The 27066-nt window shown below is 41.9% G+C and overlaps 1 protein-coding gene across 13 annotated transcripts in view; it reads right to left on the bottom strand.

Annotated features, from left to right (window-relative positions):
- Positions 1 to 27066, bottom strand: part of CDKAL1 (CDK5 regulatory subunit associated protein 1 like 1) — a 790609-nt gene that overhangs the window by 402072 nt on the left and 361471 nt on the right. For all 13 annotated transcript variants that reach the window (XR_010597970.1, XR_010597971.1, XR_010597972.1 and 10 more), the window contains one exon: positions 20631 to 20797. Coding sequence is in view for 10 of the 13 variants with exons in the window: in XM_005281387.4 (XP_005281444.1) it covers positions 20631 to 20797 (167 nt within the window). In the remaining 3 variants the exon portion in view is untranslated. The remainder of the gene's footprint in view (positions 1 to 20630; positions 20798 to 27066) is intronic.

The raw sequence follows: 27066 nt of genomic DNA, 5'->3' as shown, positions 1-27066 counted from the left end.
GGATTCTTTTCTAAGTAGATAGGAGTATATACAAAGAAAAGGCAGCACTATATTCCTGCAAATGAACCAGTTGTAGACATTATTTCAAGTATAGTATTACCTAAAGCAGAAGAAGAAAATGTGAGAGCAGGAAGATTACAGACATAAATTAAAATAATTAAAAAGGCAGAGCTGACATGCTCATGCCTGCTAAGACAGCTTTTGATTGAAAGAAGGGAAAGAGGATTTCACCACTCCTCAGAGCTTTCACCATTTCTCAGATCACATCACTTTGAGAAGACTAAGGTGCCCTTTAGCTGGCAGGACCGGCTCTAGGTTTTTTGCCGCCCCAAGCAAAAAAAATTTTGGCTGCCCCCCGTCCCAGCCCTGGGCTCCTCGCCGGACCCCCCTACTGCCCCAGCCCTGGGATCTTCCCCCCCCCCCCCCATCTGCACCCTCCTTCCGACGCAGCCCTGGGTCACTGGTAACTCACTCCCACGGCAGGTAATTCAGCAGGAATTTTAGATGTGCACAGAACACAGACAGGATTGGTTCCCATGTGGTTACAGAACTGCAGTAAAGTGGAACAATTTTCAGATTGTGTGACTGGAGGATATCTGGATGCATATTATAAGACTGTCCTACATAAATGAGGAAAAGTTGAGGTGCCTTTATTATTCTTTTGTTCCTCTCTTTCTTTCTATGGGGAATTTGCCAATGTAATATCACTGTCTTCCTTTTAAACAAACAAACAAACAAACAAAAAAAGGCAATGGCTGTTGAAAATAGCAATTCCAGTCCTAATAACCACTGGGAAGCATTTCTTGCTCAATTTTATCCTACTTTTTCTACAGCAAGTTACAGTGGATCAGTATATTTGATTTGGGAGAAATGAAGTAACAGCTGCCCAAACTGAGCTTGAGCACTCCTGAATTTTGAGGTGTTCAAATCTGGAAGGCAGGTGCTGGGGGAGGGTGGAGGCGGCTGTGGCTCTGCAGGGGAGTACAGCAGCATGTATGCAGCAGTGTGTCTGGCGCTGCGTGGAGCCAGACACGCTGGTCTGAGTGGCATGGTAAGGGGGCTGGATGGTTGGATGGGGCGGAGGTTATGGGGGGGCAGTCAGGGGCAAGGAGAAGGGGGGGTTAGAAGGGTCAGGGGTTGGGGGGGGCAGTCAGGGGACAGGCAGCGGTTGGATAGGCATGGGAGTCCCGGGGGTTTGTCAGGGGACAGGTAGGGGATAGAGTCCTAGGGAGGAAGTTGGGGGGGGGGGTCTCAGGAGGGGGCAGTTGGGGACAAGGAGAAGGGAGGCTTAGATAGGGGCAGGGGTCCCGGGAGGGGGTGATCAGGGGACAGGGAGGGTTGGATGGGTTGGGGTTTCTGTGTGGGGCAGTCGGAGGGAGTGGATAGGGGCAAGGTGGGGCTACCGTCCCTCCCCGTGGAGTGTCCTGTTTTTTTAATGTTAAAATATGGTATCCCTACCTTCACAGTGCAGCTCTCCATTCACTGCAGCATGAGGTCTCAGCTATCTCCCTCCCTCCCCCTCTTTCCTGTTGGTAATGGCCAAGGGAATGCTGGGAAATGTAGTTCTTTCCCTGCTGCAGGGCTGGCTCCAGAGGCAGGGAGCTAACCAAGGAACTACAGCTCCCAGGGCCCCCTGTTGGTTCTCAGCTCCCATACTGGATCCCTCCCGCCCCTGCAAATGGGCTGCCCCAAGCACGTGCTTGCTTTGCTGGCGCCTAGAGCCGCCCTTGTTAGCTGGGATGTGTTGATTTCCAGAAACAGATAAAAATCCCTTTGGGAGCAATTCATAAGGTGTACAGAAGTGATAAAAGCAACAACTTATGTTCAAACAGTGTACACTGAAGCCTGATAATGAAAGCAAAGAAAACGACTATAACATTGGTAAAAACCTGATTTGCTATAGATAAGAAAATGCTGAGTGTGTTAAAATGCCAAACAGGAGAGAGAGAGAGGATTAATGACAAGCAAATATTAGAGTTCAAAATGGAATGAAAATTACTATGAAATGTAACCAACTTGTTTGGTAAGGCTCTTAATGAAGTACGATATTAGGAATCTATCTGGGTTAGCTCTACGTCGAAAGAAAGAATGTTTATTAAGAAATTTCTCTACTCTGAGCCTCTTTTCTTGACAGAAATTTACTGAATCAATGTGACAGTTTCTGTGAAAGGTCGTGTATTGAAGCATCTCTGACAAGCCAGAATGTTTATCAGATTTTCAAAAAGGGCCCCACTCAAGTCACTCTGATTGAAGTCAGTGGAACCTCTTGGATAATATAGTGGGTGTAAGAACTATTAATCTCATTACTGTTCCACCTTTATTAACAGACTCTCTCTGTTAAACTGCCATTGTTTGTTGGAATCTTAAATGATCATTTAAGACTGAATTCTCTCCCTCTTTTTCTCTCTCGTGTATATACATACATTTTTCATGAATTTAGGTGAAGTCATGACCTCAGAGGAAACAGTGATTCGATTACATTGCATTCCATTTACACCACACAGAAAATCTGTAAGCACCGTGTCTTTGGTATACCCATTGGCAAGACAGGAAGCGTGATGGAAAGCACAAATAAACTTCATTTTATATCAAAGGTCACTGAAACATTAAGAAATAAGACGGCCATGAAAAGAAATGAGGAATTCCTCTGTTTTCAGCAGACAAGAGGTACATCAAGATGTATAGTTATGGCTAATTTTGCAGCCAAAATAGCCACTATGAAAAATAATACTTTTATAGTGTCTTTTGCCAGAAGATCTCAACATTGTTTATATTTAATTTATTAATCCTCAACACTCCTGTGAGGCAGGTGTTGATATCCCTACACCACACACTGGGAAAGTGAGGCATAATAAACGTACAGCATACAATTTCAAAGGTGACATCTCAATTTTTGGGCAACCAACTTTTATTTGAGGGGGGTAGAAACTAAAATCCTTTTTATTTCACATACATACCCACATGTGCCTATTTTAATTCAGAAAAATTGTAAAAAACTGAATCTGGAACTATTGCTACGGCCCCTTCTGATTACCACAGCTAAAGAATTTGCTGCAAAATTGTGCACCAAAATTTACTTTTTCATAAAAAAATAACCACAGACTCAAAAACCAAAACAAATAAAGTTTCTATCCTTTATGGTTTCAATATTCTTCTAAATAAGATTGGCGTGTGAACAGATATAGTATTGTTTTCCTAAGTCTGCAGATTGACAACCTGAAACAGTAGCTCTAAGAAATTTGAAATGAAATATTTATTTCAGTGGAATGTTAACTTGAAAATCTGATGACAACTGAAATGAGATTAAGGGCTTGTCTACAGAAGGAAATTTTCTGATAAAATTATACTGGTGTAACTCCCCATCTGCGTGCATTTTTTTCAGAATAAGAGTGTCTACATAGGAAGCCACACCAGCATAACTATACCAATATAATTATATCTGTAAATTTCCCCATGTACAAGACCTATTTCACTCCTGATCACGAACAATTTTAAATTTTGCTTAATTAACATTACCATGATATTCCTTATACTTAGCCCTGGTCTACACTACAAGTATTAGATCGATTTAACCCTGCACCCGTCCACACGACTAAGCCATTTTTGTCGACTTAAAGGGCTCTTAAAATCGATTTCTGTACTCATCCCCGACGAGGGGATTAGCGCTGAAATCGACCCTGCCCGGTCGAATTTGGGGTAGTGTGGACGCAATTCGATGGTATTGGCCTCCGGGAGCTATCCCAGAGTGCTCCATTGTGACTGCTCTGGACAGCACTCTCAACTCAGATGCACTGGCCAGGTAGACAGGAAAAGCCCCACGAACTTTTGAATTTCATTTCCTGTTTGGCTAGTGTGGCGAGCTGATCAGCACAGGTGACCATGCAGAGCTCATCAGCACAGGTGGCCATGGAGTCCCAGAATCGCAAAAGAGCTCCAGTATGGACCGAACGGGAGGTACTGGATCTGATCGCTGTATGGGGACACGAATCCGTGCCATAAGACGAAATGCCAGAATATTGGAAAAAATCTCCAAGGGCATGAAGGACAGAGGCGATAACAGGGACCCGCAGCCGTGCCACGTGAAACTTAAGGAGCTCAGGCAAGCCTACCAAAGAACCAGAGAGGCAAACAGCCGCTCCGGGTCAGAGCCCCAGAAATGCCGCTTCTATGATGAGCTGCATGCCACTCTAGGGTGCCTCTACAACTACCCCAGCCCTGTGTGTGGACTCCGTCAATGGATTTTCATGCAACAGGGATGCAGATTTTGGGGACGAGGAAGATGATGAGGAGGAGGTGGTTGAAGATAGCGCAAAGCTATATTTACCTTTGTAAATATAATACATGGTTTAAAAGCAAGCTTGTTTAATGATTAATTTGCCCTGAAGAATTAGGATGCATTGGCGGCCAGTACAGCTACTGGAAAAGTCTGGTAGCGTGTAAGGGGATGGAGTGGAAATCCTCCAGGGTCATCTCAGTGAAGCTCTCCTGGATGTACTCCCAAAGCCTTTGCAAAAGGTTTCTGGGGAGGGCAGCCTTATTCCGTCCTCCATTACCACGCCAGGCCAGTAGCACGTAGTCTGGAATCATTGCATAACAAAGCATGGCAGCTTATGGTCCCGGTGTTTGCTGGCATTCAAGCAACATCCGTTCTTTATCTCTCTGTTATCCTCAGGAGAGTGATATCATTCCCGGTGACCTGGTTGAAATAGGGGAATTTTATTAAGGGGACATTCATAGGTGGCCGTTCCCGCTGGGCTGTTTGCCTGTGGCTGAACAGAAATCATCCCCGCTGTTAGCCACGCGGTGCGGGGAGGAGTGCAGCTATCACCCCAAAGAATTGGGTGTGCGTATGGGGTTTTAGTTGTGCTGCATGTTAACTCGAAAACCGCTGCCCCTCTTTTTAAATGGCCAACCCATTTTAAATGGCCAGCCCAACGGGTGCTTGGTATGGGAAATGAGAGCACTGCTGTTTGAAACCATCCCCACATGTTATGAAGGTTAAAGAAGCCAAAATACTGTGGCTTACCATGTCTGCCTGCAAGCCGAATTCTGTTGCCCGCCGGGCCTGCGTGTGTGATCTCACACACCAAACCGGCAGGCCCTCAATATAAGAAGCAAAATGCGACCTTGTAAAGAAAGCACATGTGCTATGTAATGTTAACAGCTTCCCTCCTCCCCCCCCTCTCCCGGGCTACCTTGGCAGTTATTCCCCCATTTGTGTGACGAATTAATAAAGAATGCATGAATTTGAAACAACAATGACTTTATTGCCTCTGCAAGTGGAGATCAAAGGGGGGAGGGCGGTTGGCTTACATGGAAGTAGAGTGAACCAAGGAGGTGGGTTTTCATCAAGGAGAAACAAGCAGAACTTTCACACCGTAGCCTGGACAGTCATGAAACTGGTTTTCAAAGCTTCTCTGATGTACAGCGCACCCTGCTGTGCTCTTCTATCCGCCCTGGTGTCTGGCTGCGCGTAATCAGCGGCCAGGCGATTTGCCTCAACCTCCCACCCTGCCATAAACGTCTCCCCCTTACTCTCACAGATATTGTGGAGCACACAGCAAACAGTAATAACGATGGGAATATTGGTTTCGCTGAGGTCTAACTGAGTCAGTAAACTGCGCTAGCGAGCTTTTAAATGTCCAAATGCACATTTCACCACCATTCTGCACTTGCTCAGTCTATAGTTGAGCAGCTCCTGACTACTGTCCAGGGTGCCTGTGTACGGCTTCATGAGCCATGGCATTAAGGGGTAGGCTGGGTCCCCAAGGATAACTATAGGCATTTCAACACCCCCAACGGTTATTTTCTGGTCTGGAAAGTAAGTCTCTTGCTGCAGCCATTCACACAGACCAGAGTTCCTAAAGATGCGAGCGTCATGTACCTTTCCCGGCCATCCCACATTGATGTTGGTTAAACGTTCCTTGTGATCCACCTGTGCTTGCAACACCATTGAAAAATACCCCTTTCGGTTTATGTACTGGCTACTTTGGTGATCCGGTCCCAAGATAGGGATATGCGTTCCGTCTATCGCCCCACCACAATTAGGGAATCCCATTGCAGCAAAGCCATCCACTATGACCTGCACATTTCCCAGAGTCACTACCCTTGATAGCAGCAGCTCAGTGATCGCGTTGGCTACTTGGATCACAGCAGCCCCCTCAGTAGATTAGCCCACTCCAAATTGATTCCCGACTGACCGGTAGCTGTCTGACATTGCAAGCTTCCAGAGGGCTATCGCCACTCACTTGTGAACTACGAAGGCTGCTCTCATCTTGGTATTCTTGAGCTTCAGGGCAGGGGAAAGCAAGTCACAAAGTTCCATGGAAGTGCCCTTACGCATGCGAAAGTTTCGCAGCCACTGGGAATCATCCCAGACCTGCAACACTATGTGGTCCCACCAGTCTGTGCTTGTTTCCCGGGCCCAGAATCTGTGTTCCACGGCATGAACCTGCCCCATTAGCACCATGATGTCCAAATTGCCACTGCCCGTGCTTTGAGAGAACTTGTGTGTCCATTTCCTCATCATTCTCGTCACCGCACTGCCGTCACCTCCTAGCCTGCTATTGACATTTCCAGTGCTGCACATACTGCAGGATAATGTGTGTGGTGTTTACAGTGCTCATAACTGCCGCAGTGATCTGAGCAGGCTCCATGCTTGCCGTGGTATGGCGTCTGCACAGAAAAAAGGCACGAAACGATTGTCTGCCGTTGCTCTCATGGAGGGAGGGGCGACTGATGACGTGGCTTACAGGAATTAAAATCAACAAAGGGGACAGGTTTTCATCAAGGAGAAACACACACAACTGTCACACTCTTCTAATCCAATCGCAAACAGCCTAGTCAGCAAACAGTGCTAGCGAGCTTTTAAACGTCCAAAGGCACATTCTACCACCATTCTGCACTTGTTCAGCCTATAGTTCAAGTGCTCCTTACTACTGTCCAGGCTTCATGAGCCATGGGAGCAAGGGGTAGGCTGGGGTAGGTGTGATTGTGTGGTGCTGCCGGCTGGGAGAGCAGCCTGAGGCAGAAGCCTCCAGCTGGCATGATATTCCAGGCAGGACTGAATCTCCATTAGACGAAACTTAATGAAGAGAATGACCTGGAGTCATTCCCATTTGTGTCCAGGCGCCACCGACCGACCTCACCGAGGTCTGCACGGGTAACCCAGGAAAAAAGGCGAGAAACGATTGCTTGCCGTTGCTTTCACAGAGTGAGGGGGGCCTGATGACATGTACCCAGAAACACCCGCAACAATGTTTTTGCCCCATCAGGCATTGGGAGCTCAACCCAGAATTCCAATGGGCGGCGGAGACTGCAGGAACTGTGGGATAGCTACCCACAGTGCAATGCTCCTAAAGTCGACGCTAGCCTCGGTACTGTGGACGCACTCCACCGACTTAATGCGCTTAGTGGGGACACACACAATCGACTGTATCAAATCGATTTCTAAAAAATCGACTTCTATTAAATGGACCTAATTTCATAGTGTAGACATACCCTTAGTGTAAGGAACAATCCAGTAACACTGATTCCATATTATGACAAGTTATGCTGGGTTTTGCCAATCCCTAAAGAGATTCAAGGATGAACCTCTAAAAACTATCAATAATTCCTTCCTCACAAAATTCACATTCAACCATACAATCTAAAGGCACTTTTGAGTAAGGGACCCTGAAATATTGTGGCAGGGTTAGCAGAATCCTTTTATGAGGCTTTCTAAATTAAGTAACTTCATTAATTAGGCCTACATCTGCTTGCAAATATGAAATCCAGTATTACTCATACATAGGGTACGTCTTCACTACCTGCCGTATCGGCGGGTAGCAATCGATTTATCCGGGATCAATATATCGCGTCTCATTAAGACGCGATATATCAATCCCCGAACGCGCTCACCGTCGACTCCGGAACTCCACCAGAGCGAGCAGCAGTAGCGCAGTTGACGGGGGAGCCGTGGCCGTCGATCCCGCGCCGTGTGGACCCCAGGTAATTGGATCCAAGATACTTTGACTTCAGCTACGCTATTCGTGTAGCTGAAGTTGCGTATCTTGGATCGATCCCCCCCGCTCCCCCCCCCCGCCCCCCCACTGTAGACCAGCCCTTAGTCTAAAAACAAAATGCTCTTAAAATCATTTAAAAAGAGCATTCTTGCCAGAGTCTCCTGGAATCAAGCTGCCATTTCCCAACAAAATGTTCCAATACGTTTTTGTTGTGTTTGGAGAGCACACCTGTGGTCACACACAACCAATTATTTCACTGCTATATCATGTACAATAATTAAAAAATAAATAAATAAATAAGATTAACTATAGTAATTGCTTATAAATGTATTGCTACAGAATTAAAAACAGTTTGCTATTTTAAAGCCTTTTAGTCTGTGTTGCTAAGTTGCCTGATGTTCCTGTCTGACACAGAATTAGATTATCATAACTAATTCTGTTCAACAGATTCTAACAGCAAGAAACCCAGCAACATTTCTTAGGAAAGATTTTAAATAGCTAGATTCCAGTTAAGAACAACCTTCTGAAATAGATACTATCTGTAATGACCCAGACTCCCCACCTTAAACCTCAGCAGCAAAAGCACAGGCCTTTAGCACAAAAGCTAAAAGGAGTAACCCCATTACTGCTGGTAGTGGTAAAACATTATTACCCACTCTGTGGGGCAGTCATCAGAAGGGAACACAACACTTAGCTAGGGTGTTGCACATACAACACTGTCTGTTTTTCATGCTACTGTGATCCTAACTGCACAAACGAAGTGAGGTGTAACAGTCAACTCAATAGCATTTCTCTATTTGTCTGTAATTAGTTTTGAATACTGCATCCAATCAATTCAAAAATTTCTGGGAATATTCTAGGCATCAATGTCCAGAATTCTATTGATTTTGATGAAAATCAGAAAAACTGAAAGGGGAAAATGCAGGACACACAGAACCCCTGGCATGCGGTTAGCAGAGCCATCACCTTCAACCACTTCTGTAATTGTCTATAGATCAATGAACCATCTGATGGCAGCCATTAATATATTCCAGCACAACAATACCTCTTATTTTAGTTCTGCCTATCTTCCCAATATAGTTTTAAAAAGCTGACATCCTGAAGGGAAAAGAAATATGAGAATGGTGGGGGGAAGGGGAGAAATGGGGAGCCATGGAGGGAATGGGGCACACACCGAGCTCCTGGTATGAGGGGAGAGAGAATGAGGGGTCAGGGGATAGAATCATAGAACTGGAAGGGACCTTGAGAGGTCATCTAGGCCAGTCCCTTGTACTCAAGGCAGGACTAAATATCTCGACCATCCCTGACAGGTGTTTGTCCAACCTGCTCTTAAAAATCCCCAATGATGGAGATTCCACAACCTCCCTAGGCAGTTTATTCCAATGCTTAACCACTCTGACAGTTAGGAAGTTTTTCCTAATGTCCAACCTAAACCTCCCTTGCTGCAATTTAAGCCTATTTCTTCTTGTTCTATCCTCAGAGGTTAAGAACAACAATTTTTCTCCCTCCTCCTTGTAACAACCTTTTATGTACTTGAAAACTTATGTCCCCTCTCAGTCTTCTCTTTTCCAGATTAAACAAACCCAATTTTTTCAATCTTCCCTCAGAGGTCATGTTTCTAGACCTTGAATCATTTTTGTTGCTCTTCTCTGGACTTTCTCCAATTTGTCCACATTTTCATGAAATGTGCCCAGAACTGGACACAATACTCCAGTTGAGGCCTAATCAGCAAGGAGTAGAGCGGAAGAATTACTTCTTGTCTCTTCTTACAATACTCCTGCTAATACATCCCAGAATGATGTTTGCTTTTTTTGTGACCGCGTTACACTGTTGACTCCTATTTAGCTTGTGATCCACTATGACCCCCAATACCTTTCCACAATACTCCTTCCTAGGCAGTCATTTCCCATTTTGCATGTGTGCAACTGATTGTTCCTTCCTAAGTGGAGTACTTTGCATTTGTCCTTATTGAATTTCATCCTATTTACTTCAAACCATTTCTCCAGTTTGTCCAGATCAATTTGAATTTTAATCCTATCCTCCAAAACACTTGCAACTCCTTCCAGTTTGGTATCATCCACAAACTTTATAAGTGTACTCTCTATGCCATTATCTAAATCACTGATGAAGATATTGAACAGAACTGGACCCAGAACCGATCCCTGCGGGACCCCACTTGTTATCCCCTTCCAGCATGACAGTGAAGCACTGATAACTACTCTCTGGGAACGATTTTCCAACCAGCTGTGCACCCACCTTATAGTAGCTCCAGCTAGGTTGTATTTCCTTAGTTTGTTTATGAGAAGGTCATGTGAGACAGTATCAAAAGCCTTACTAAAGTCAAGATATAATCACATCTACAGCTTCCCCCCTATCCACAAGGCTTGTTACACTGTCAAAGAAAGCTATCAGGTTGGTTTGACATGATTTATTCTTGACAAATCCATGCTGTTATTTATCACCTTATTATCTTCTAGGTGTTTGCAAATTGATTGCTTAATTATTTGCTCCGTTATCTTTCCGGGTTCAGAAGTTAAGCTGACTGGTCTGTAATTTCCCAGGTTGTCCTTATTTCCCTTTTTATAAATGGTCACTATATTTGCCCTTTTCCAGTCTTCTGGAATGTCTCCCGGCTTCCATGACTTTTCAAAGATAATGGCTCAGATATCGCCTCAGTCAGCTCCGTGAGTATTCTAGGATGCATTTCATCAGGCCCTCGTGATTTGAAGACATCTAACTTGTCAAAGTAATTTTTGACTTGTTCTTTCCCTATTTTAGACTCTGAGACCTCATTTTCGCTGACATACACACAATCCCTGGCATAGGAGGAAGGAAGAATGGGGGCACACAGATTCCCTGGATGGGGTTGTGGGGAATGAGGGACCTTGGTATCAAGGAGAGTGGTGGCATTGGGGAGACAGCACACGAAGCCCCTGGTGCACAGAGCTACAGAACAAGGGCACATAGAGGTCCTGGCATTAGAGAAGAGTGGGGGGTTGCAGTGAGGGCATGTCTATATGTACAGCACTCCAGCGGCACAGCTGCACGGATATAGCTGCACCGTTGCAGTGTGTCTGATGAAGACACTATGCCGACGGGAGAAAACTCTCCCGTGGGCATAAAAACCCACCTCCGCCAGAAGCTATGTCAGCGGGATAAGCTCTCTGACAGCGCTGTGCACATGGGTACGTATGTCAGTGTAATTTATGTCGCTCCGGGGAGTGGAATATTCACACCCCGGAGCAACATAAGTTTTACCGACATAGGCTGTAGTGTAGACATAGCTTGAGTCCCTGAAACACAGGAGATGGCACACAGGGGAGCTTATAGGAATTGAGAGATGCAAGGAGCCCCAGGTGGGTGCAATGTCCTTGGTCTAAAGAAGCAATCAAACGCGTAACCCTGTAGTTTAATTTGATGAAGATTAAAGGTAAGAGTCTAGAAACTGTATTTTATTTTGACAGTCAAACAAAGACGCAGGACAATTCTGTTAATATAAAAGTGTAGAGAAAACAGCACTAGATATACACAAGCTCTCAGTCTGGTCTCCACTTAAAGGCATTTTCATATGGTTCTCTTACTTTTTAAAGCATAAACACATGGGTGTGTGCATACACAAATGGGCAAATAGCCAGATGTACATTTAAACTTGATTTTGAAGGCCTTTACAGAAAATCTAACAAAAATAAATGTTTGAGAGACAGAGAAATAAAATTGAGCAAATTACTTGTCAAGCAAAGGTGCTCAGACTGCCAACAGGATATTTGACAGACTGTGGCTTTCAGACTCCTGAATTATATTAACCAAAACTTCTTTGCATAGTGTGATTAAAAAGCATTATCTACTCAGATTAAGGTTAAAACATCGACTCAGTCAACAAAATAACATTTTTGGGTATAAATACGAGACAGTTGGAGAAATGGCAAACACAGATCACAAAAGATCTGGAGAGGCTGTTTACTGTATTTGCTTCCTCTGGTGCTGTAAGAGGAGGTTACTTACCTGTAACTGGAGGTTCTTTCAGATGTATGGTTCCTATCTGTATTCTACTGAGGGTTATAGACATGTGCTATATGTCCGGAGCCAAAGCTTTTGAAAGTAGTAGCATCCGTTGGTCTGCCCATCCACCCGTGCTCTGCCTCATCGTTTCGCCTGAAGCAATAAAGCCCTTTACCTTATGTGGTATTCAGGAAAGACAAATAAACTCTTAATATCTGTTTTCCAGTCATGACTACTATTACACCATGTTTCCATTATCCTTATAATATCTAGTTCCCTTCCTGCACCAGTAGTTCTAGTTCCTCCATTCTGTTATCCAGCCTCCTTGTATTGGTATATAAACACCTTAGTTGTTTCTGCTTGACTTCACCCAGATTTCTCACCCAATTAGGTACATTCATTTTAATCCCAATATTACCTACCTGACTGTTCCTGTCGGTGGTTTTGGCACTATCTTTCCTTGTGTTGTCCATTCTCCTACCCCAATATTGTTCCTTTTTCCATTGCAGTATCCTCTTTTACTTGATTTTCCTCCCAATATTAGAACCAGGAGTGGAGACTACATGATCATCTTCCAGCTGCCTTCTCTGAATTCCCAGTTTAAAGTTATTTTAATTAGTTGTACCAACCTCCATCCCAGAAGTCTGTTTCGCTCCCTACTCACATGGAACCCATACCGTGAGAACAGTTCTCTATCTGTGAATGCTTCCCAGTGGTTGAACATTCCAAAGCCTTCCACGAAGACCTGCATCTTTCTGGTGTTGGTGCAATTATCTGGCCTTTCACCTTCTATTCTTTCTGGCTGCAAGTCTTCTTGTCTTCTGTTCTCATGTAAAATCTTCTGCGAGTCATCCTCTGTGCTCCTGGGGGTCCAAACTCTGGCCATCTCCACTATCTCTTCCTCTCCTCTTGTAGGACTAGCCACTATTTTCTTCATCACTCTCCCATCTTCTGTTACTGTCTTCCTCTACCCTTCATTTTCCTACTCATCAAACCCATTCCTTGTCTCTATTTCTCCTTTGCTAGTTGGTCTTTTCCTCTGCCTTATTCTTGTATTCACATGCTTCCACTGGCCACTTTCTTCATTCAGGAGTCCAGTCACATAGTTCTCTGGTCCAGCTTGCCTCTGAGCATCTTGAGGTTTCGTTTCAGCTTCCTCTCTCCTTCCCTCCCCTTTGAAATTCAACCATAATTTTTAGCTGCAGCTGCAAACCTTTGATTTCCTCTTCCACCAGATTCATCAGGTGGCACTTCATACAAATGAAGCATCTTCCAGGTACCTTCTCTCAAGTATAACGTATATCCCACAGTGTCCACATCCAACATCTTCATTGTCTCTTCCGTTCCTCAGGTCACTACCACTGCTGCCTGTGTGATTGTCATAGACTTCACTCCTAAGCTCCCGTCAAGAAAGAAAAACAAAACAAAAATCCACCTCCCCCAAACTCTCCTTACAAACTTCCCTATTTTCAGATCTGTTCACTGGCTGGCTAGCTGCCTTTATAAGCTTCCTGATAAGGGAAGCTCTGCTCCCTTAATCAAGGTTTAGTTGTGATCAAGTGCTCTGCTTCTCTCACCGCCCACTACCAGACTTTGCAAATTAAAAAACAAGTAAACAATTATACACACCCTCAAGAACGGACTTGCTGCCCCTAAGGAACAGGGGTTGCCTCCCTTCTCCTTCAACAGATCTACACTCAAACTCCCCTGGGTCCTGTGCTGCTGGCTGACTAGATGGCTGCCTTTATAGGCCTCAGCGTTGTTTAAAATTCTTATCCCAATTCATCTGTAGCTTTTGAGGCTGTCATAACTATAAAGGGAAGGGTAACAGCCCTCCTGTGTACAATACTATAAAATCCCTCCTGGCCAGAGACTCCAAAATCCTTTTACCTGTAAAGGGTTAAGAAGCTCAGGTAACCTGGCTGACATCTGACCCAAAGGACCAATAAGGGGACAAGATACTTTCAAATCTTGGTGGGGGGAAGGCTTTTGTTTGTGCTCTTTGTTTTGGGGGTTGTTCGCTCTTGGGACTGAGAGGGACCAGACATCAATCCAGGCTCTCCAAACCTTTCTGAACAAGTCTCTCATATTTCAAACTTGTAAGTAAACAGCCAGGCAAGGCGTGTTAGTTTTTATCTTTGTTTTCTCAACTTGTAAATGTACCTTTTTGCTAGGGTGTTTACCTCTGTTTGCTGTAACTTTGAACCTAAGGCTAGAGGGGGGTCCTCTGGGCTCTTTAAGTTTGATTACCCTGTAAAATTATTTCCCATCCTGATTTTACACAGATGATTTTTACCTTTTTCTTTAATTAAAAGCCTTCTTTTTAAGAACCTGATTGATTTTTCCTTGTTTTTAAGATCCAAGGGGGTTGGATCTTGATCCACCAGGAGTTGGTGGGGGAAAGGAGGGGGATGGTTAATTTCTCCTTGTTTTAAGATCCAAGGGGTTTGGATCTGTATTCACCAGGGAATTGGTGAAGGTCTCTCAGGGCTATCCAGGGAAGGGAATTAGCATTTGGGAGTGGTGGCAGTGGACCAGATCTAAGCTGGTAGTTAAGCTTAGAAGTTTTCATGCAGGCCCCCACATTTGTACCCTAAAGTTCAAAGTGGGGAAGCAGCTTTGACAGAGGCACTTTCCCATTAATGAATATTGTTTTAAAAGCTTTAGTTACTTCCCCACCAATCTTGTCTTTCAATCTCACACTTTAGAGGCATAGTTATGTACTTATCACCTCTGTTGTATTTTGCAAAGGCACTCATGTCAAACCAATCAGCCTGTCATTGTGTATCCACATCTGAGACAACTGTTCTATTTCTTTTAAACTGAATCCTGGTTGGCTTGTGGAATGCATAAGTATCTTGCTCAGGAAGCCAGCTAGCTACTTGCTTTCAGTTCAAAGATTTGTGATGCTTCTTAGCCAACTGAAAAAAAAAAAAAAAAAAAGAGTTCACATCCTCAAACCTTCCAACCTTCTTAGGTGAATAAGAAGTTTTTTTTAACAATGTCTGTGACGTGGCCACTTCCACCAGTGCATGTTTAGAAGATGGCTGTAACACTGCTTGCTGAACCAATGGTTCCCCCAGGCAAATCTCCTTGGTTCCCCAGACCTAGATTAGGAGGACCTTTCTATTGGGGGCTCAGGGGTCAAAAGGGATTACGCCACCCCCAGAAGGGCAAAAGTTTAGTGCATAATGCCCTTTGCTATAGCACTGTCAATTCGGTTAAGACAGGACTTCTTGTCATGTTATCCTTATCTCATTCATCAATCTTTGTGACATTTGCTAGAGGTTCTGTACTACTAACATGCCTTATTGTAATAGACTTCAGTAGCTCAATCTGTTTAGTTTAACAAAGAGAAGGTTAAGGAGTGAGTTGGTCACAATCTAAATGCTTACATGGGGAACAAAACTTTGAGAATGAGCTCTTCAATCTAGTAGATAACAGCATAATAAGATTGAATTTCTGTAATTTGAGGATAGACAACTTCAGACTAGAAATAAGACCATTTTTTTAACACTGAGTGTAATAGAACTATTGGAACAACTTACCAAGAGTTGGGATAGATTTTCCATTACTGGCAATTTTTAAATCAAGACTGGATGTTTTTCTAGTTCAAACAGAAATTAATTCAGTGACGTCCTATTCTCTACCTCTTATTGAAGATCTGCTTTCCAGTTTATTTTCTTCCAGGGATACTAGCTTTCATTTGTCCACATTGAATAAATAATAAAGAATAATAATAATAAAATCTATCACTTCTTAGCACTTTGACTATGTAAAGTGTACATATTTACATATTCTTATTCTCAAACTAACTGGCTTGGGGAAAAAAGCATCTTATTTCCTAGTCAAGACAAGGCCACAGGATTAGCAAGCATTCAGCTCTTTCAGCCAACAAGGGTATTCAACTTGGGTAATGGGTAAGGACTTTGTATTCTCTTCAATCTTCAAGCACCTCCACTGACATAGCAACCAACTGGAGGTTTTTGAGTAAGGCTTCTGTGTCATTCACACACACCCACACCACATGAAAATCCCATCACTCAATGCTAAAATAAATAATGTCACAAAATCCATGATTTAAAATACCAAATAAAAAAATAATTACTGGATGGCATTTAGAGCTTCAGCAATTAGCACATTTTTTGGTGTGGTCTGAGAGTGAATTCAAAAGACAGGGAACAAAGTGACTACGGGACCTCTAACTCTGTAACCTCAAATAATTCTTATGGATCATAAGCAATACCACATCCCTGAATCTCACGAACAAAAGAAATCCACTAGCTAAACAATGCCAAGCTGTGTGATGTCTTATAAATCAATAAAGCAATTGTATAATCAATACAGTGCTTAACAGGAAGTGAACAATCTGCTACATCGCAGTGATAGATTGAGATACAATATTAGGGTAAGTATCCTGGCAGCAAGGTTAACTGACCCATATAAACTCTAGGGAATTGTATCAGGATGAACAGTGAGCTGGGTTCCCTGAACCGATACCAGAAGTCACAAAAAAACCCAAACAAAATGCCTCCAAAACACACAGTCACAAGATGCTTTACAGAAGTACTGGAAAAGGCTGTTTTTAATCCTTGTCAGTGCTAAATTGAATCATACGGATTACAAGTCAACGTATTTTACACAGAAGAATGCAAGCTTTAATTGAAATATAAACCAAGTGTGCGTTTTTATTCTATGTAGGTAATTATATACCCATTATTTGTGGCAATCAGCACATGAGAAATATATATATGGAAGAATCTCCCTCCATTAAGACCAATGTTTTTCCTCAGAAAACGAGACAGTGTGCAAGCACTTTTAACCCTCCCCCCACCCCCCATCCCTGCAAGTACTTGAAAATATGTCACAGGAAGATAGGAATTGCCATACTAGATCAGAATTGTGGTCTCGATAGTTTGGTATCCCATCTTCAAAAGCAGCCAACTCCAGATGCTTCAAAGACTGTTCAAGAAACCCTGGCTAGGTAGATGTCAGAAAATCATCTGCTTCTCCACAGCAGGTCTCCTCCTAACTCCTAGTATTTAGAGACTACCTTAAATCCAGAAGCATGAGGTTTAATATCTCTTCCAAAAATTTGTAGTATTAACTATGATAACTTTGAATATCTTGTTATACATATAAATGTCAGATTTCTTTTTGAACCTTGCTAAGTTTTTGGTCTCAATATCTTGAGGTAATACATTACAGTTTAATTATATGTTGTGTGAAAAAGTACTTCCTTTTATCAGTTTTGAATTTGCCACTTCTTAATTTGTGTGTCCCTTGTTGTTGTTGTTTTGGGATAAGGAGAACACAAACTTCCAACCTACCTTCTTTATCACATTCATTATTTTATATACTTTTATCATATCCCCTCTTATTCAATTTCTCTTACTAAAATATTTTTTTTCATGCCCTAATAATTTTTGTCGCCTTTCTCTGATCCAGCTGCAATTCTGTAATATCCTTTCTGAGCTGGAGTGATCAGTACTGAAGTCATACTGCTAATTTATAAAATGGCAATTATTATTTTCTGAATTATTCTCCATCCCATTCCTTATTTATTTGAACATCTTATTTACTTTTCTGATACATTGTTTAGAAATCTTCATTGAGCTGTCCAGAGTGGCATGCAGGTCACCTTTCCTGAGGTAATATAGTTAGAACCTGTAAAGCATATGAGTAGTTTAAATGTTTCCCTCCAATGTCTTTTACTTTGCATTTATCAACATTTATTTATATATTTTATAATTACCAGCGTTGATATGTACAATGAACCGTCCTGCCAGGGATACCTAGTGTAAAACTGACGAGTGTTCAAAGCTGCCTTAACATGCTGCCCAAAGCTGCATTTGACCTACAGTGACCTGCTACCATTTAGTCATTACTAGTTACACACCCATAACATATTACAAGCTGAATGTGTAAGCCAGAAGTTATCAGCGTGCCTGATGAATGTTAAATGTGTACTCTTAGAAACTGCTTGTTCCGAAAACAAATATGAAGTATTATAACTTTGATCTGTTTCGATCAAATGTATTGCTTTTATTATTAGGTTTGATGTTCTAAATCTATGGTATGTTGACCATAGCTTCTGCAAATTAAATCAACCGATTTAATAAATCTGAAACACTGTAATAAAGATACAATCATAATATCATAAGTAATGTAAATGCTTATGGAAATATTTCATCTTGGAGGATTCTAAAGTTTTTCAAAAATCTTATACATTACACCCTCATTTATCCAAATGGCCAAATATCCTTCAGATAACTAGGTGTTCAGATAAACAGAAGTGCTATTTTGATCTGGGATCTAGCTGCAGGCTGGGAGGCAGTAAAGCTTACAATACAGCTGGGAATGATGGCACTCTGTGCATCAGCCCCTCACCTACGCACCTCGCTGCCCCGTGACTGTCCTGGTGCCCAGGTTACCTGTCTCGGGCTGTGGCTGGATGCGGCCCCTCAGTGCTGATTCTGGTGTCGGTGAGATCCCGCTGGTCACTGGGAAGCCATGTCTTAGGCTTGGTCTACACTACCCCCCCTAATTCGAACTAAGGTACGCAACTTCAGCTACGTGAATAACGTAGCTGAAGTTCGAAGTACCTTATTTCGAATTAGTTCAAACTTACCTTGGTCCACACTCGGCAGGCAGGCTCCCCCGTCGACTCCGCGGTACTCCTCTCGGCGAGCTGGAGTACCGCAGTCGACGGCGAGCACTTCCGGGTTCGACTTATCGCGTCCAGACTAGACGCGATAAGTCGAACCCAGAAGTTCGATTTCCAGCCGTCGAACTTGCCGGTAAGTGTAGCCAAGGCCCTAGTCTCCATGATGGGGGAGGAGCACTTACTATATTGCTGTGAATACAACTAATTATGCAAGATGCACTTTGAAGTTGACACAATGTTGTAGTCATTGAGTGAGTACACAGCTCCACTGGTGTATCATGAATTTTTTGTTAATGTAGTATACCATGAAGTTCATGTGAATGTATTACTTGTAATTTGTAGAGCTATATGGGGGACACAATGTGGATTCGAATAATTAGGATTTTTGGACAAAGGAAATTCTGATAACTGGGAATATACCGTCTGTACGTACATCAGCACTTAAATACATCTACCTCTGGAGTGGGTGGCAATCACCAGCATACACATAACTACAAACAAGTGACTATGGGCAGAAGATTGAGGCCAGAAACAACAATGCAAACCCAGCTCCTATAAAAACTGACAACAGATCTTTGAGGTGCCCCACAAATCAGACTCATTTTATGGTCTTATTCCACACTTGCATGGTACACATAAGAAGGATGAAACTTCTAATTCTAGAGTTTTTGTGTATCCCCAAAATGATGCTTAGACAGCTGAGGCTCCTCAGAAGACCTTATCCTGTTTTGATTGATACAGTAGCATCTTTACTCATTATTTTAAACAGTAACTGAGTGCACCTTTATCTGTCAGTTATGTCTATCGACCTTCATGCTTCAATAGCCACCATTGTTCCTAGACCACAAAGCTATCCCTTTATATTCTAGTGGCAACAGACACTTCTTGAAAGATCCTGCATACAAGTATACAGTTTCTTTAGAAATCAAGGCAGTTAGGCTCACTCTCTGTTCCTCAGGACTTTGAAGAGCTCACTGGGAACAATGTTAAATAAACATGGGCTTCAATGCTTTAAGGAACCACAAGTGGAAATACTTCATTTATAATATTTGAGGTAGTGCTGGATGTTCACCTGCTATTTATTTTCATATATATGTAGCTGTACCTGGGTATTGATGAGATACAGACTACAGAAGACTTTTAAGTCACCGCTTTTGCTCCCTTATGCTAGGTTTTTCCCATCATCAATTCATAAGAGATTCAGGAAATTCATTTTGTCATCAGTGACAAAGAGTCCTGTGGCACCTGCCATAGGACTCTTTGTCGCTTTTTACAGATCCAGACTGACACGGCTACACCTCTGATTTTGTCACCAGGTCCAATTCTTTGGAGAATTCTCTCAATTCCTGCTACTTGTATATTTGTAGTTCACATCCATTCTTCAACACCTTGTCTCTGCATTCACTGATTTATTTTGTTACAAAATGTTCTTTTCTAACTAAACTTTTAAAGTTCCCATTGCTCTCTATGGGAGCCCTGCACACTCACAGGGCAATATTTTCACTTTTATTCTTCATCCTGATGTTTGCCATCTTACGAACACAATGCTGAGTCTAAGAGCAATACAAGTTTTTCTGGGTGCATTTCTGAGAGGCACAAATGGGATGGAAGATTTTGACTCAGGATCCATAGTTTGCTATGACCTCTTCTACTAGCTATTGAAAGGGCTGATTATGAAAGCAAAATCCAAACATCACTACCCTCAAGTTGCTCAGTTAGAGTCCACAATAATATTATCACATTCGAAGATTTGGATATTTGATTAATTGGACAATCTCCTATGACAGACAAATGGTTTAACATCTAAAGCCTAATTCTACAAATTTACTCTTTATAATCTGTGACTACAAAAAGTTACTAACAGTCTTAAATGAAGCACTTATTATTCTACACAGGATACCACACTGACTTGATTTGTTAATATCTATGTCAATATGTAAATGATTCTCTTTTTTACTTACCTCCAGATGCTCTAAAATATAGGGAGGATTTGTCATGCCAAGTCTCAGCATAGCTCCCTCAGGAATAACGTCAACCAGCTTCCACAGAAGTGTAGGAAGGTCTGTGCCAATGTCTCTGCCATAAGCCCCTGTATCTTCGCTGGTCAGCCATATCTCACAAACACCCTCTGTGAATAAAAGAAAGAGATAATTAACAAATCTGTTTTAGAGCTGTTTATTTTATCATACAGCTGCTCACCCCTTTTTAATGCAGTATTTCACAAGACTATTATGCAGCCAGGCTGAGTATTGAATTGCAGAAAAAAAGAGGCTCATCCTATGGGTAGTGGTGGGTTATTAAGTTCATTTTATGAGCACCAGAGTGCTACAACAATGCTGTAAATTATTACTGTTGTGGAGTGATTAACATTCACAGCCAATGATTAATACTGTGCTGCCTCTACAGCAACTCAATTTGGACTTTTACTGCACTCCCATCTTTGAGGCTATCTAGTTTATTAAAAAGGCCAAACAATGCTGCTCAAGCAATCAGTCCATGCTAATGACCATTACTAGCAGTTAACTGACTGACTGGTTAGTTAACAGCCTGCAAAGGCCAAAGGTAGTTAAGGCTCTAACAAGCCAATGGCTGAATGCGGTGATTATCATGTAACCTGGAATAACTATTACAAGCTGCATTCTTTAAATTATACTGTTAGCAATGACATATTAAATTATTCCATTAAAAGGGTAGTCAGTGCAGGATGGCTAAATAGTAGTGTTGAAAAACCTGTTTCCTGGCAGTTAATACTCTATTTTCCATCAATCAGATTTTAGGAAGTAGTGTAGTTGATTTGTATTGTAAAAAGTCTTGCCCTTGAACACTGAAATCTGGTAACAACATTCTCCTGCCCAAAGAGAGTAAAGATTGTGCCACTCTTTAACAACAGTTGAAACGAAAAAGACTTCATATGGGCCACTACTATAAGTCTGCCCCTGACCTCAACCTTTTCATAATGCAGAAATGAAGCTGCTGAAGAAATAAGTCAATTAAAAAGGGGGGACATTTTCCTTATGCATTAATTAGATGACTATGATTAACTCAACACAAAGTTAAGCTTCTATTACAGGAAATAAAACAAAGAAAAGAAAAGAAAAGAAAAGAAAAGAAAAGAAAAGAAAAGAAAAGAAAAGAAAAGAAAAGAAAAGAAAAGAAAAGAAAAGGTCACATCGACAGTTCCATCCATTAGAAGCCGCATGACTGTGGTTTCAAAGTGGCTCCAACTGGACTGGCAGAGGAAGCTACGCCTCATAAAATTTAAATGTTTTTAATCATTTTAATTTGGAAAATACAAACAAAAACATTGATTTAAATAATGTTAAGACTATGATGCAAACAGAAAAAGCAAAATACTGCTCTCTAACTCACGCTATGTTGAAAGAGAGGTACAACAGTCTATGCTGAGTGTCAAACTGAACTCTGTTTAAAAAGGTTTTAGAACTATTTATTATTTAAAACCAAAACAATTTACAATATAAACCAAAAATATTCTTGTTATTATTTTGCCCACTGGGATAGCTTCATGAGATGGACTTCTGGTTTTGTGAGCGTCCTGATGGAAGCAGTACTGAGATGATTCTCTCCAGCATACTTCAGTTCAACATAAACAATGCTTTATTATGCACAACACAGTCAAAACTATCAGACAACAATACTGAAATGTCCATTGGAACACAGTCCTCTATGCAAATATGCAGTTAGGCACTTACAAAAAATCCTGTAAAACATCCTTCATAATAGCATCTGCACACGTTCACAGCCCACCTTTAAAAGTTTGATATCAGATATTAAAAAGTTCGATTAACCTATCTGCAGTTGTTTCTCCACTGCTATGTAGCCATCATCCACTAACATTCCATTACATGTACCTACATATCACAGTGGTGTTATCACACTTGCAAGCATAACTTTATAGTCAAATGTCTCTAGAGTTTTACAGTGTGAGTAAATATATTATACACACTCACAACTGGTTTTACAGAAGTTGCTAATATTTTTAGCAATATACTTCACATCAAGCAATGCTAAGCTATTGCAAAGGTTTACTTGCCTGTTTAAAAAAAAATTATGTATGGTGCAACCAATGGAAAAAATGAATAAAATAACATTAAATAAATAAATAAAATCTTAAACGAGGTACAAAAACAGGACATTAGCCATTATTTTCCAGTTGCTGGCATTCACCAAAACAACAACATGAACATTTTAAAGTGATCAGACTGATTTTAATTTATAATTTTTCCATCCAAATTGTTCCATGTTTTTACCCTCTGAAGAGGATTGCTGGAACACTGCCTTGCTGTTGCCAGATGAATGTGAAGAAAGAATGTCTATGAATAGGAATGGAAATAACATTCAGGTGGAAAACAACCACCAGCTCTTAAAGCTGCATAGGTGGGACTATTAGCCCCCTGGTGGGCTGAAACTTCAAATTAAATCACATGAAAAGGAAGCAGCTGTAACAGTAAATCAGCAACAACAGGAATAACTGTCTTGACTGCTCTGTGATCAGGGTGCTGAATAAAAGGCAATGGGCATAATCCATGCTCAGACAGGCAAAAACATGTACATAATGTAGAAAAAAATACTGTACTTTAGGAAAACCTTCTTTCCCCAATTTCAGCCTTGCAAAAGGGATAAGCAAATCATGAAGGCTATTATGAGTCCTAAGCCTTGAAATCTATACAGCCTGGGTAAATCAACCTAAAGCTCAGCTCCTGTATCACAGCTCTGGAGTGAATACTAAAAGGATCTGTTAAAATGTTCATTCTAGCCCTCTGGACTCAGAGGCTAGGACTCAATTTCAAGAAAGACACAGAAGTTCCCCCCAGATCCCCCAACTTAAGGCAAACAGGGGGAGTGGAGAATATGATCCCTTCTTATTTGTTTCTTACACTTTATTTTTTTTTCTTCACAAAAAATAAATCTTCTGTGAAAGCAACATTCCCCAGTGCTGCTCAGGATCTCTTTTTAAACACATTGCCTCATCATGTGCATTATTTATTTTTTTCCCCTACTGAATGCTCACTTCATTAGGTCATCCATCATGCTGTTATCTGAGTAATTTTAGTGCTAGTAGAAGCAAACTGACCTCTAAGAAAGAAATATGATTCAAAGGGCAGAGAAAAAAATTCTTTGAACACATTACAGATCTTAAACTCCATTATTGTTATACCCAAATAATTACAAATCAGTCTTCAGTCACAGCTCTTTTCCCCTCCACCCACTGCCCCAGCACCCACACCTAGCACAAACAGTAACCTTAACAGCTGGATTCATATCTCTGCTCTCCTGTAAGTGGAGATGACTGAGAATGGAAAATGTCTGAGAACAGAAAAGGTGAATACTAAATGAAAGCCTAACAGAACATTTCACTATAAAGAATAGGCACTGCAGAAGTGTCTGCAATGAGTTTTGACTTTGCTTTCTCTAGAGCAGTCCAAATGAACTCTGTCATAGCTAATGGTGTTATTGTTATAAACCATATCTTTCAATTTTATATCTTTATTTCTAGAAATCTTCTTTCCCCAATAATACAAGTTGAACTGTCTTCAGCATATTTTCCAGATCTAAAAACATCACTTTGCTTTTTGTGCTGATTGTTATATACAGTATTATCAGTTTGATTAAATGATACCTAAGTCTGTCTCTCTCTCTCTCTTTATTGTGGGGTGGAATGAATCCATCTGCTCCCACTGTACTAATCTGCCTAAACTGGAAAAATTCCTGCTAATATTTTTTTTTAAATTATTCTATTCACTCATCACTATCTGCTTCTTCTGTCATGTAAGGATGATATCCAATTTTTAGTTTAATTAGACATAGCTAGAAAAGCTCTCCCCACCCCCCAAAACACCATAGATTCAAACTGAAAGCAACTAAAATTAGATCTGTAAAATCGTAGCTATCAGTTCACAATTCTTCAATGAATCTCACAGTGATTTATGCTGTTATCTGGTAAGAAAAGTGATAAAAGAGTACCAAAAAGCATTCACTTTTCTTATCTCTCTCTTTTTAAAAGCTTTCCTGTGAGATTTTTCTAATGTGAACCATAGTGGTTTTTCCAGCAGTGTGATTCTCTGCAGGTTGTCACAGTGGGAGACCCCTAGCACTGATCTTCTCAGTAGCCCTCATACTCCTCTCAATATCTGCCTGACCTTGCTCTTCCTTTTCCAACAGAGAATTCTTTTAGCAGCCTGCAGTGCTGTCCAGACCACAGAAATACCTCTCTCACTGTACCACAGAAATCTCAAAGACCATTTGCCAAGAAGAGGCCTGATTAAATGTTCGTTAAAAATTGCCTGCAGACCCAAGCACAATCAATCTGAAGCTGCCATTCCTGCTCACGCCTTTAGAATTCACCATTGGCTGAACTTCTGCCTTTTTATAGCCAGATATTGACAGAAAGCCTTGTGAAATTAAATTCACTTTAAATGTTCTCATTGTTCAGGTTGATTTTACACCACATAGATTCCTGATTCTCTTCAATTATCTGAAACACCCCTCTTCCCTCCCCAATCACTGACAATGCTAGGGGGGGAAAAATCATTAATTTACTTACAACATACTTACAACATTAGGCACTCATTTAGCCTGGACTTTAAGGCTATGCATGTGACCTTGCTGAATCAAGACCTTAATGTAGAAAGGTCGGGGGGGAGGGATCTCTCAGTGGTTTGAGCATTGGCCTGCTAAACCCAGGGTTGTGAGTTCAATCCTTAAGGGGGCCATTTAGGGATCTGGGGCAAAATCAGTACTTGGTCCTGCTAGTGAAGGCAGGGGGCTGGACTCAATGACCCTTCAAGGTCCCTTCCAGTTCTAGGAGATGGGATATCTCCATTAATTATTATTATTATTATAAAAATATAAAGATATCTTTATGCATTTCAAATTATTGCAGGCCTGCTCATAATGTATTACAGAATAGTGTCAAAGTAACAACCACAATCTATTTTTTCTATAAAACGATGAGAGTCAAGGTAAATAATAGCCAAACATTTTATGGCTTCTTAGCAGATCCAACAGCAGCTCTTACCTTCAACAGTTGTGTGTTTTCACTTATCTGTATTGTTGTCGAAGAGGAGCACAGTGGCCTGCTCTCACCTTCTACTGGCCTACACCTCCTGAAGATGAGGGTGATCTAGATTGTATTGGGAAATTGGGGAGATATGAAGGGGTTGACTCACTGCTGCTTCCTCCTTGTGCCTAGGTATGGCATGGCAGCTCTCTTCCCACTGGGAGTCTCCTGCTAACAGTCACTCCGCCTCTGTGGTCTGCTTCTTCCTTCAACCTGACCCTCTGGTCAGATCACTCCAGGGCAGTCCATGTCTGTGAAGCCCTTTCCTCAGACGCTGAGGGCTGAAGGTCCGTTCTCTTCCCTGATATGCCAACAAGTGAGCTGGTCTGCTCCCCTTTTAAGCTCCTCCTCCAGCCTATACATGCCTGGCAGGCGTGGCAGGACACAGCTGCTTGAGCCCAGAGGAGTTCCTTAATACCTTGTTGTCCTGTATGGGGGATGGCACCTAGGGAACTAGGGCCAGAAGATTTTTTTCTGGGGAGACGTTGCAGGGAATAATTAGCATTTGGTGAGCTTTTCCCACTTTAAGCTGAATTTGGAAGGCATAGGCTGGAGAGACACATACCAGTGCATAAGCTAGGGGTTCGTGTCTTTCATGGTGTTTAACCATCCCAAAAGGACACAATCAGTGACAAGCTTAAACGGACTTCCCGTGAGAACATCAGAGAGACTCAACAGCCTATTTCACAGCCAGTCATTCCTTTTCTTTCACAGAATATGCCCGTTCCTGAGGGAATAGTTTGCGGCTCACAAAGAGTACAGGTTGTTACACTGTTTGCTTCCTGGGACAACATGCCTAGTCCCACTTCTGAGGCATCATTTTGAACAGTCAGGATTGAACAGGACAGGGTCTTTGAATAGGTGATCGTTCAACTTCTAACAAACCTTTTTGCAGGCTTTTGACTCATGAACCTTCTTGGGGCTACTGTCCTTAATTAGGTCTGTGAAGGCAGCTGCTATTTGACATGAATCATCGGTAGTAACCCACGAGCACCAAGAATCTTTGAACCTCTGTTTCTTTTGTGGTTGAGTAGAGCACGTTTCGAGGGCCTAGATTTCATCCACGAAAGGCCACACCTGGCCCTTCCACAAAGTATATCCCAGGTAGGTGGCCTCTTCTTTTCTCATCTTACACCTTGCTAGGTATGCAGTTAGCCCAGCCATCAGCATGGCCAAAATTCAGTAAAAATGTGTACTATGTGTTCTTCCCAATCTCTGCTGTCAATAATCATGACATCTCCATAGGCTGCCACATACAAGCCAAGTGGTTGAAGAACTTAATTCATGAGCTGTTGGAATGCCACTGGGGCACTGTGGAG

Source organism: Chrysemys picta, chromosome 2 (assembly GCF_011386835.1).
Source record: "Chrysemys picta bellii isolate R12L10 chromosome 2, ASM1138683v2, whole genome shotgun sequence".
NCBI lineage: Eukaryota > Metazoa > Chordata > Testudines > Emydidae > Chrysemys > Chrysemys picta.
The sequence above is the reverse complement of the archived record's forward strand: the minus strand, read 5'-3'. Positions and strand labels throughout refer to the sequence as shown.